This window comes from Pezoporus occidentalis, unplaced genomic scaffold (genome assembly GCF_034315485.1).
Source record: "Pezoporus occidentalis ecotype Australia unplaced genomic scaffold, CSIRO_AGI_Poc_V1 ctg161, whole genome shotgun sequence".
NCBI classification, from domain to species: Eukaryota; Metazoa; Chordata; class Aves; order Psittaciformes; family Psittacidae; genus Pezoporus; species Pezoporus occidentalis.
Window position 1 is genome coordinate 1254760 of NW_026913437.1, and position 12306 is coordinate 1267065.

General features: G+C 52.1%; 1 protein-coding gene across 1 annotated transcript; it reads right to left on the minus strand.

The window, feature by feature from the left end:
• Positions 1-6014: 6014 nt before the first annotated feature.
• Positions 6015-9234, minus strand: AGTR2 (angiotensin II receptor type 2). The gene is made up of 2 exons (XM_062612794.1): positions 9172-9234; positions 6015-7614 (listed from the first exon to the last, which is right to left on the minus strand). The coding sequence occupies exon 2, from the start codon at positions 7548-7550 to the stop codon at positions 6432-6434; it is 1119 nt and encodes a 372-aa protein (XP_062468778.1). The 5' UTR covers positions 7551-7614; positions 9172-9234; the 3' UTR covers positions 6015-6431.
• Positions 9235-12306: the final 3072 nt, after the last annotated feature.

The following is a 12306-nucleotide window of genomic DNA, read 5'->3' on the forward strand; positions in this document are numbered from 1 at the left end:
TGAGAGCCAGGGACATCCACGGGCTCCCCCAGTTAATATAGCACATTTAGTCTCGTACTCTAAAGCCTGTTTTTCCTAGACTTGTCCTTGAAAACCGCTCCCTTGGGTTGTATCATCGCCCTAATAGAGGCCCATGTGTTCCAAACTGCATCAGTAGTTTGTCCATCAGCACAGATCTAAAAGAAAACCGAATCTTTTTAGTGTTAAACATGTTGGTTACATTACAAAGTCTATCTGGGTCTGAAAGGACAATCTTAAGTAGACCTTTGTCAAACATACTTGCTGCAAACTGAATTGCACATGGAGGAATCCTCTCCCACAAGAGCACAAGCACTTTGACGAACAAATTCTGCACACTCTATGCATCTAAAAGGAGACTGTTAATACAGTAAAACAAGGGTGTTACGATAGAAAGGGGTTCATGGTACTCTAAAACCCTGGAGTTCACAACAGGAGAGGTTTGTATAGAGAGCCAGATCTTGCTGAGCTTACTTTGGAAGGAGTCTTGCTGCAGTCAGAGGTGTCATGTAAGACATCAGCAGCATGCGAACAGTGAGATCTATTTCATTGGGTGTAAAGCTCCTTAAAACCCTCCTGGAGCAGGTCAAACAGCACACAGCAGTGCAGCTCCCAGACTGCAAAGGAAACCCACCATCTTCCTCTGCAAGCGAAGACCCTAAAGAGCCATACGCCCCATAAGCACCACCTCATCAAAGATTTCGGGAAGCAACAACTTTCACACTGCAGATGAAGTGCTTCGTTTCCTCCGGAGACGTCCTTTCCACTGTACCCGGACATCGCTGCCTGCCTAGCACACGCTGTATCGAGAATGTTCACCTTCCTGTCCTTGCGAAAGAGCTGCATGTTTGGATGCTGTCCCAGCGCTTAACGCAGATGTTTTGCTGTGCTGGTTGGAGGAGGGTGTGTGTTGTGGCTGCACAGCATCCCGGCTAGCCTGGGGCAGGGCTCAGAAGCCATCCTGCAGCAGAGCACCAGGGGGCAAGCTTAGGGCACACCAAGTTATTTCAGAGCTCAGCACAGAGAACACCTTCATGTGCATGGACTTCCTTCCATGATGGATGAGCTGCATTACGTGTGGGCAGAGAGCTTCAGAGGCATCCCTAGGGAATGCTGAAGACACTCTTACAGTTTGAACAGCTATAATAACGTTCTGGTCCTGTTTCCTTAAGGATATGTCATATGGATGTGGTGTCTTCCCATTTCATTGCACTAAGTCTCTGCAAGCTCTCTCACACATCATTCAATGGCAATTGTATCTCATACACACATTAAATCTCTGTCTAAATGCTTTTAAGGGTTGTACCATTTCCTGTCCTGCGAGAAAGGTTTCCTGCATGTTCCAAGGTGACTGTGATTCCTAGGGACAGCCTTGTCCTCTGGCCCATTTCAGCTGCTTGTCGTGTTCCCTTTGCAGCCCTGTTGGACCAGCCACGTTTGCACTGTTTGCTTCACTGGGTTGGGTCTTGCTGATTGCTATAGAAACAACACAACATTTAAACTTACAATTCCAACCCGCCCTCCTGGATCCAGGCTTCCTGCAACTGCTTGTGCTGTGGAGTGGAGCTTCCCAACCTTGTGTTCGCTTCAGCTAAGAGCTACTGGTTATCATGGGGGAGAGGGGAGAAGTTCGGGTGTATCTCACAGCAGGGAAATTAATGTCGTGACCCTCATCCACTTCCATATCCCTCTGCTTTGTCCCTGTAAAATGTTTTGGAGATTAACAGAGTTCTGTCCAGAGCTTATAGAGTCAAACCCAGATCTGCCTCAGCTGAAGAGGAAATGGAAAGTAAACATTTGAAAGAGGCAAGGAGAGATGTTGGCTTGCTCCTCTCCCAGGGCTCTCCAGTCCAAGACTAAGGTCCAGAAGCATTTTAGCCAGCCCTGTGCAATTGTCTGCTGGCTTCCTGCCCCACAACACTCCCAGGGGCAGACAGCAAGGCTGGAAAAGCTGGTTTTGGAAACTGAAGGACTTACACCACCATTTATGGTCTTTGACAGATGTAAGGGCTGATAGCTGAAGTGTGCAGGATTACAGCCTGGGCCCAGAGAGGAAGTAAGGGAAGGAAGGGAAGGAAGGAGAGAAGGAAAGGATGGATGGATGGATGGATGGATGGATGGATGGATGGATGGATGGATGTAAAGATGAATGGATGAATGGATGGATGGATGGATTGGATGGATGGAGGATGGATGGATGGATGGATGGATGGATGGATGGATGGATGGATGGATGGAGGATGGATGGATGGAGGATGGATGGAGGGATGGATGGAGGACGGATGGATGGAGGAATGGATGGACGGATGGATGGATCTCTTGTGGCTTACCAAGGTGCTGTGGGGAGGTGCCTCTGTGCTTCTCCTGCAGAAAAGACATAAGCCCCCCTGGTTCCCATCCTTATTGTCCACAGTGCCCCCATTAAAACACGGACCCAGCACCCCACAGCCCTGCTTTTGCATGGCAGCAAAGCTGAGGGCACCTCAACACTGCAAAGAGATAGTGATAGATGTAGAAGTCCCAGTGTGGGAGAAGATCTCAGACCTCACTAGGTGAGGTGAATGCAGCAGTTTGCTGCAGGTATCTCACAGGGTTAGGTATTTCACTTTACATACACACATAAACCTGCAGTTTTCCATAAACAAATCTCAATTTTGGCTCAGGTTTTTTGTTGGGTTTGGGGTTTCTCTCTTTCCTGTTTCGATTCCAATGAAGCCCATCAAGCGGGGAAGCACTGCCCCCCAGCCTGCTCTGCAGTGGGTGCTCTGCCAAGCAGCAAGGCTGCCCGTTGTACCCAGACCAGATGTGTGATGCTGCAGGCCTGGGCTCCTTCTGTAGACAGGTACCTGGTAATTCAAAGGCACAAGAGACTTCCAACCCCTTCCCAGCAGAGCCCATGGCCCCCAGCACAATTCCCTCTCTGTTGTAGGCAGCCGGATCCCGCAGGCAGCAGACGTGAGGAAGGCACATCCCAGGCTCCTGCTGAACGGAGCAGCCCTGCCCAACACCAGCAGTGATTTTCCTGCGAGGGAAGGAGATGTGGGATGGGAGCAGGGAGCTGCCGGAGCAGGGATCGCTGCCAAACCACCTCAATCCCCACGCTTTGGGTTTCCTGCGCTCCTGCCAGCACCGCTCCAAGGCAGCATCCAGAAGTCCTCGTTTCCAGGGGGAGCTGTGAGCGATTCCCTTGTGCACGGCACCTCGGGATGTGTGGTGCGGGGCAGCCAAGCTGGGGCAGGCGGCTGCAGGGTGGCAAGATGATACTGCTGCCCAAAACCTGGCCTGAGGAGCGGGGCAAGCGCACGGTGCCAGCACAGGCTCGGGCTGTGCTGGCTTCTCAAGGAGAACGCGCTGTACCAAACACTTCTGGCTGCGTGTCTTACACAAACAAAGCCTTTAGCTCACCACCTAGCACTAGCTCAAGCTAATGAATGCCAGGGACTTTGCTCCATATGCTGAAATCCTGTGCTCAAGTCAGCTCAGGGACACATGTGGGATGCTCACTTTGGACTGAGATTCTTCCCACTGTTCTCTTAAGCTGAGAGCGATCAGCTACAGACAGAAAAGGAAGCAGCAAATGGGATTTGCTGTGTAAATATGACAGAGACTGACTGATCCTTGCAGGAAACAATCCCATCTCCCAGCCATGGAGCTGCTGCGAGGGCTGGAGCAGCTCTGCTCTGGAGCCAGGCTGGGAGAGCTGGGCTGGGGCAGCCTGGAGAAGAGAAGGCTCCTGAAGGGGAGACCTGAGAGCAGCTCCAGTGCCTGAAGGGGCTGCAGGAAACCTGGAGAGGGGCCTGGGACAAGGGATGGAGGGACAGGCCAAGGGGAATGGCTTTAACCTGCCAGAGGGGAGACTGAGCTGAGCTCTTAGGCAGAAGCTCTTCCCTGTGAGGGTGCTGAGGCGCTGGCACAGGGTGCCCAGAGAAGCTGTGGCTGCCCCATCCCTGGCAGTGCTCAAGGCCAGGTTGGACACAGGGGCTCGGAGCAACCTTTTCCATTAAAAATTCCTGAAAACTCCCATGAGAAGCTCTGGCAGGGCAGGGGAAATTCACAGAGCTCAACGTTACGCAATCTGCTCCAAAAATAAAGCAACCCCCTTGATGCGAGACCTCCCCCGTCTCAGGTTCCTCTCCAGACAGGCGTTCGGATGTTTGTTTGACAGCACTGCTCACATCCACGACCCAAGGGAGGCACAAGGCAGGTCTGGCAAACACAAATGTCACACTGCGGCCCCGGGGGCCGCCTGGTTGGTCCCTCCTGCAGAATGTGACCCAGGGGGAGGCTGCTTTTGAACCTGCGCTTGGAAAGAAGGAATTTGCCTCCCACTGAATGTTCTTTTTTTGTGTCCCTGTTTCCAGGAGGGCAACACGAGTGCAGCGGCTGCTGCAGCCCTGCCCATGGTCACTCCTCCCTGCCCTGCAGCCGCAGCACTGGGAGATGCTGCCGTGCTGCTCACTCCTTGGGAAGGCTTCATCCTCTTTTTCATAGAACCATGGAATCCCAGCATGGTTTGAGTTGGGAGGAATCTTAAAGCTCCTCCAGTCCCAGCCCATGGGACCCCTTCCACTAGAGCAGCTAGTCCAAAGTGATGAGAAGAAAACCCAGTCCCTGCTCACGCTGCGGGTGGGTGCAGCTGAAGCCCGGGTACCACCGGGGCAGATGGAGCAGTTCAGCTTTTGTTTTTGAGACTACAAAGGTAGCAGGTAATCATAGAACAGTGAGGGCTGGAAAGGACCTTGAGATCATTAAGTTCCAAGCCCCATGCGTTCATCACTGCCCTGCCCTGCAGCAAAGCCTCCACAACCCCTCATTACTGCTCCGAGGCTGGCACTTTGTGCACCAGGTGGTTTTCGTGCTGGGATGGTTTGTTCTGCTGGAGCACGACTGCATTGCTGTGCTCATTGCTAAGCAATTACCAGTTTGTCCTTCCAGACCCGTCCAACTCCCCAGACACTCTTGGCTCCTGGGAACATTTTCAACACAAGCATTCCAAGGGAGAGGCTTTAATGGCTCCTCTTCCACTTTCTGGGACAAGCTACATACCCCGTTACAGAATACCCCAGACCAGGGCGGCGATCAGGGGCTATCCGTGGTCAGGCCCCATTTTGCCAAGTTCTGCACAAACTTTTCATCCCACATCACTCTGAGACTGGCACTTCTCCTGCATCATCCCATTTTCCGTGAAGGAACTAACCCCCACCGTCACAGTGATGGATGGCTCCTGCACCGGGTTCCCTCGGCTTCCAGGCACCAGCCGGTGTTGGCACTTCCAAGGAGGCCACAACTCCTGTTTTCCCAACCCACAGGTATAATTTCTGACCCATGGACCCAAACCTGCTACTGCAAGCTGCAAGGGATGCAGACAATCCCTTGAAGCTAAAGATCATTCAGTCACCCAGCCTGAGGACAGCCCGCTGGCCACTGAGCCTATCAAATATGAAAGGTTCTCCAGCAAAAAGAAAACTTCAAATGCTCAAACCAGAACCAGGATTTGCCCAATACTTTTCTTACCCCCTTTTTCTTTTACTTACAAATGAGTGAACGGCCACACTGAGCTGTGGGTAAGCCTTGGGAGTCACACCGTGGTTTTGCTTGGGTGTTAAGACAGAGTGACCCAGGGTTTCTGTACGCAGTACCCTGGAATTACAGTGGCAATCGATGTTAGAGATGCAAGAAGGGCAGATAATCAGCAAGAACCTTCCCCAGAGGCTGCGGTGGGACTCAGCGTGCCCACGTGGCGGTGGGACTCCGCACATCAGGGCATCACTGCCAGAAGTGACCACACTGGGTCAAAGCACAAACCATCTGGCCTGGGAACCTGTCACCTGCTAGGAGAAGGGTAGAAAGGCATGCAAGTGGCTGTACTTCCCCCAGGAATATGCACCTGCCTCCTGCAGGTTGCAGAACCGTGTCCTCATGATCCCAGGCCTAGGCAAGCAGGAGGTACCTTTGATGCATTTTACTTATGACATCCCTAGCCATGTATACAAAAAAATTATATATATATATAAAATACAGGTCACAATATTTTCTTACAGATACATACAGAGGTATCCACACTGCTTTATTTATTTACACATTCTCTAGTGAGAATCTCTTTTAGAAAACCAGCTTAGGGTATAATACTCAGCACCTACACAATTATAGCTATTGTGCAATGGTCCTTTGGTGTGTTTTGTCTTTTGGTGTTGCACTAAACTCTTGCCTGATCTCAGCCATGCACAAGCTGGTATTTAAAACAACATTTATGTGCCAGAGTCTTCCTCTGTGGAGTGCTCCTTGTGGAAAGGAAGGAAGAATAAATCTCCACATGTGAAAAAGGGATTCTTCAAACTGCTGGTGAATGAATGGGCACAAGAGGACCAGGACAGAGGAGCATCACCGACATCACCCACATCATGCCCTGATGCCTACAGCAGGGACTTGGGTTCCCCTTCCCTGCCCACAGGGGTCTCAGCATCTCTGAAGCAGCTCCCTTTCCTCAGGGAAGAGCTCTCCCGGTGGCTGTTGAACTGATAAACCCTTCGCTTGAACAAGCGGTGGAGCTTCTCCTGGAACTGGTTCCCGATGAAGCAGTACAGGAGCGGGTTGATGCAGCTGTTGGCAAAGGCCATGCAGATGCCGAACGGCAGCGCTGTGTCGATGAGCCCTGTCACCGCACAGCTGCTGATGATGCTCATGTGAGCCAAGGCATCCAGAAACGTCAAAACGTGGAACGGGAGCCAGGAAATCAAGAAGGCCACGACGACAGCAGCCACCAGCTTGAGGACTCTGTCCCTCTTCTGCTTGTTCTTCCCAAACTCCCGTGCTCTGAGCAGGGGCTTCCTGATCCGCACGTAGCACGTGGTGATCACCGTCAAGGGGATGAAGAAGCCCAGTGCGTTCTTCAGGAAGGCTGTTGCCACAGCCCATCGTGCGTAGCTCTCCTGAGGAAAGGCCATGATGCAAGCATTGACCCCCAAGCTTTCGATGGAGTGGGTGTCCCGGAAATAAAAGGTTGGGAGGGAGGACAAACAGGCGAGGCCCCACACAAGCAGTGCTGTGAAATAAGCTTTCTGCAGAGTTCTCCTTTGAGAGTGCATAGGATGGACAATAGCGTGGTACCGGTCCACGCTCATGCAGGTGATGAAAAATATACTTGCAAACATGTTCAAGCACAGCACAGAGCTGGAGATCTTGCACATGAGTGACCCAAAGAGCCAGTTGTAGCCCTGTGCATAGTAGGTAGCCCAGAAGGGAAGGGTGGCGAGGCACAGCAGGTCTGCCACGGCCAGGTTGAGAATGTAGATGTTGGCGACTGTTTTGGGGCCGCTGTGCCGACAAAGCACCACAACCACCACGCTGTTGCCAACCACCCCCAGCGCCAAGACCACGGAGAAGAGCGCTGGAATGAGGGAAAACTGGTACCATGAAGAGGTGAGCGGGCAGGGAGCGGGGGAGCGCGCCGCGGCCGATGCGTTTGTCAGGGCTGCGTAGAGCACTTGGAGGCTTCCTCTGGGGGTGACGACCAGGGAGCAGTTGCTCTGCATGGTGGAGAGGGAGGCTCTGCGCGCGGTCCGTGCGCCAGCAGCACCGTTCTATCCCATCGCTCACCTGCACACCAGAAAGCACGTGTTAGACGCGCAGCCGGCTTAGCGCTGGCGTCACGGTCACACCAAACCAAAGCCCATTGAAGTGCTGTCGGTGATCCGAGTGCTGACATCCCAGGCAGCCCCGCCGGAGCCCTCTCCCCCGCCCCGCTGCCAGCACGCAGTTACCCCAGGGAGGTCACAGCACTCTGTAATCAGCCTGGCAGAGAAGCGAGCAGCCGGGGTTTATCTGTGGTTACAGATGGGGCTTTCTGCCACCAGCAGAGCAGAAGGGCTCTTGACTCAGGAGCTGGAGAGACTTCGGTGACCAAAGGCAGCACCAGAGATCCTTGGGATCCTTTTCTCAGCTTTCTGACACCATTTCCAGGGCTCGGCACAGTTAAAATGATGTGGAAAGGCAGCGCTCACCAGTGGGGATCAGGTGCTTCACACCTGAGGGCCTCCCAGGAGCTCACAGCCTTTAACAAGGCTATAGGAAGGGAAGCTTTGACCTTGCTTTAATTCACAGGGCTGGCTACACAGACACTGAAGGGTCTTTGCTAAGCATCATTCACTGTCATAGTCCTTCTCCAAGCAAATCAGCATCTCCTGCCCTTGTGTCAGCTTTTAATCAGAGTAAAAGAAACATTTCCAATGTAGATACAAGTACTCGGTCCTCACAGCTACTGGACTGAACAGGAGTATTTGCCACTCATTTAGTCTGGGTTTCAGGAGGTGGAAACGTAGCTAAAAACCAGCTAAATAGGAGAGTGTGCCTGCGATCCGGTTCAAGAGCTCGTGTCTGCACTCCAAGCAGGGCACATTTCAAACTTCAGAGGCAATAAAGCAGATATCAGAGCCAGATATTCTATTTTACATAATAGAGAAAAATCCTTCAGTCAAGTTCTTATGGAACCAGGCATTTAAGTGTTCTGAACAGGAATTCTGACCAAGACAACAGAGCTGGGCAATGATTTCTCAATGAACAGAAGGCAATTGATCGTTTCCAGCCCATTTTTCTGTGTTCACAGAGTAATGTGCCGTTATGAGCTTAGAATTTGCTTGATGCAAAATATGCAATGTGCTACTTTGAATATACTGGCAAAAGATTGATTCTATTGTCTCAACGACGAGAGTTCAGTAGGAGGATATTAATGCACATCTGTGCAGAGTGCCGGTATTCCAAGTCCCCAGAACTGGATCACAAACCCATGTTCTGTTATCAAACAGGTCTTAAACACAGGAAAGGTTTTGGTTTGGGAACAACAAAGATCCAGGAGAGGGTCTGAAGCCCCATTTCGCTCTCACCTTAACATACGGAAGCTCAGAAGTTGTCACAAAGCATTACATATGTCACTTATTCCTACTAGAGGGACCACACCACAGCTGATTTTAGCTACCTTCCCGAGAACAAGTTTTCATTGACAAACACGCTCCCCCCTCCGCACATCAACAACTGGTGGCTGAGAATCGGCTTTGAAACTGGTCACTGCTGCTACTCCTCAAGACACAATGAAGCATTTTACCACAAATCGAATGAAATCAATGGGGATTGTGCTCTAAGGGCAGATAGAAAACGTACCTCTCACAGCTCGCGTCCAGCTGGGTGCAGCTCTAGAGTTACGTGCTCCTTTCCTCCGCTGTCACCACCAGCAATCTGCGCGCGCATCTCTTCCATTTTCCCACTGGGAGACTTTAACCTACATAACTCCAGAACTGCAATGTGAACGCCTGCCAGCTTCTTTTCCTTTTGGAAGCAGAGCAGCGGGAGAACCCCCCTTTCCAAGGCCACGTGAGCACACGCAGTAAATCAGAGGAGAGGAGCAAGGCAACCTAAAAAAAGAGAGCAGCAGCAAGCAAGGAAAAGGCAAACCCCACCAATAGCTCTGCAGTTCCCTCCTGCAGCTCTGGTGGATCAAACCCCTCCTGCCCCTCAGATGTACTCGGTGCACACGTGCTAGCCTCTGTGCAAGGATTCATGGAGAGAACTCCCATGAGCTCTGTGGAGTCCCAGCACTTGCCAACACGATAAAGAGTGGAATAGGCTGCTAGTGCTGGCAGGGCTGACCCTCATGTGAACACACCGAGGCAGAAAGCAGAGGAACCGCACAGCATCCACAGCAGCACTGCCTGTGCAAGGGGGCTGACCCTGTACCCCCCGTTAACAACACAGGAAGCCACTGCCTGAGTCCTTGCAAAGACACACGCGTTGCTTGAGCCAAGGGGAGCAGCGGGACGGGGCCACGTGGCAGAGAGCAGGCTTGGCGCTGAGCCTGCCCTGGGGTACCAGGCGGCCAGAGGAAGCAGATGGGGATGGCTGGGGGTCACATCGGTTTCACTGAGCTTTCACATCTGCTTCTTCCCCGTGTTCCACGCTGCGCCTGGCCCCAGCCTCCGCTCCCTGGCAGGAGCGGCAGAGAGGCTCCTGCAGGATAAACACTGTCAGTGAGTGTCCATAAGCGTTAAACATTTTACCCTGATACCCCGAGTGCGACCTCTGCAGCAGCAGCAGCCTGTGCACTGGGGACGCGTGTGCTGTGCTTCCCAGGCAAAGCTGCACATAGAACCCCAGCCTGGTTTGTGTTGAAAGGGACCTTAAAGCTCCTCCAGCTCCAACCCCTGCCACGGGCAGGGACCCCTTCCACTGGAGCAGCTTGCTCCAAGCCCCATCCAAATCCTCAGAGCCACATGGATCCAGATGCAGACTGCATTCACAGCTTGATTTGTTCCTTGTGGAGAAACCAGGAGGGGGACAGGACTCTCTCACTCACGTGCTTCCCGGGATGCACCACCCAGCACAGGTCAATGTGGCTCTGGCCCCTCTGGTGCTGGTTTACAGCAGGATGCCCTGAATCCCTGGTGTCCGGAGGCAGGAGCTGGGATCCCACGCCCTTCAGGGAGTGGTGATGTCCATCCCGCTGGTGCCACATTTCCATCATGCCAATCACAAACCTTTTGCATGCACTCACTGAAAGCAGCCCTCCTGCAGCTGGCTTCCCAAGCACTCCATACACTGTTACATGAGTTCCTCATTCCCACTGTAGTGGAACACAAGGGCCACCCAGCCTGGATCCATCAGAGTGTGGTGTCAGAGAGCTCTGGTCCCATACAGTGGACCTTCCATGCTGAAGAAGTCAATTTTTGAAGGCGTTTATGTCTGCATTAGCTTAGAGTGGGGCAGAGGCAGCCTGGGCGGGAGAGGGATGCCCCTTCCACCTCCAGCAGGCAGGAAACTTTTCCAAAGCATTTCTTTGACGAGATGTTTGTGTCAAGGCACTAGCGCTGCCAAGACTGAGGTTATCCTGCATGACATTGTTTATTCAAATCGTTGGCTGCAATCATTTTACAAGTTACTAAAAGCAGCAAAGGAAACAAGCACGGCAGCAGCTTTGCAAACACTGCTCCCGCTGCTGTTAAAGGCAGCGGGCACTGAGGAGGAGGGAGCACGGCAGCATCCTGGCCCTGCTGAAGGCAGCAGGACTTGCCCAGAGCTCCCTTCCCCAGCACAGCTCCAAGCCATGGCCCCCGGGACAGCCAAACCTTGTGGCTTGCCCACAGTGGGCATAGAGCCTAAATCCTGCTCGCGCTGCTGTGGCCAAAGCGCAGCCAAGGAGAGAGCTGCTCGGCCAGGTCACACCAGGCACCACGCGCAGCGCTCGTTAGAAGCAGTTCATCACCACAGGTAATTCACTGCTGCTCATTTCTCCCAGAGCAGTTGCTGGGAGAAGCAGCAGAAGTCTGATACCTAAAGTTTAATAGAGGTTCATTACCTAAAAGGGGCTGCAGGAAACCTGGAGAGGGGCTTGGGACAAGGGATGGAGGGACAGGCGAAGGGGAATGGCTTTAACCTGCCCGAGGGGAGACTGAGATGAGCTCTTAGGCAGAAGCTCTTCCCTGTGAGGGTGCTGAGGCGCTGGCACAGGGTGCCCAGAGAAGCTGTGGCTGCCCCATCCCTGGCAGTGTTCAAGGGCAGGTTGGACACAGGGGCTTGGAGCAAGCTGCTCTAGTGGAAGGTGTCCCTGCCCGTGGCAGGGGTTGGAGCTGGAGGAGCTTTAAGGTCCCTTTCAACACGAACTGGTCTGGGATTGTATCAAGTCATGACACTGATGCCCGCAGCTGGTGGGAAAGAGCTCCCTCCTGTGTAACTTCTGCTTTATTATTAACATATCTATATATTAATATATCTAATCTATCTGGCATTGATATTGATATATATTAATATATACAGTATATCTGGCATTTAAAGTATGTGGAAGCAATTTACTTTAGGTAAAAGTAAATTGTAAAAAGAAAAGGTAACAAAATGCTTTATTTTTCAGAAGAGCTAGGGTTCTGCAGCCAGTTCTAGAGAGCTGTGAACTGCCCAGGGGTCTCTGTGCAGAGATCCTTTAAACACCTTCCTTCCTTTGCTCTTTTGAGCTATACTTGCTGCAAGCATCAGTTTTAAATGTGGTTTTGTCAGGAATTTCTCTTACATAATACAACAGCTGAGATCCACACAAAAGGGAGTTCACCAGCTGGATAAACCTTTAAGGAAGTCAGAATATTCCTGACACTTGGGCATTCCAACTTATTTAGTCCTTCTTTTAATCAGCAGAGCCATTGAGTGATTCTGCTCCCTCACATCTGCCCACCAGACAGCTTAAAGCAAGCAAACCTTGCTCCTTTAGCTCATTAGAGCAGCAAGACCTTCCCAAAGGAGATGTTTGCACTGCTT

What these genes read in the sequence shown, in the direction of transcription:
- AGTR2 (XM_062612794.1), bottom strand. Translation starts at nt 7,550, where the DNA reads ATGCAGAGCAACTGCTCCCTGGTCGTCACCCCCAGAGGAAGCCTCCAA.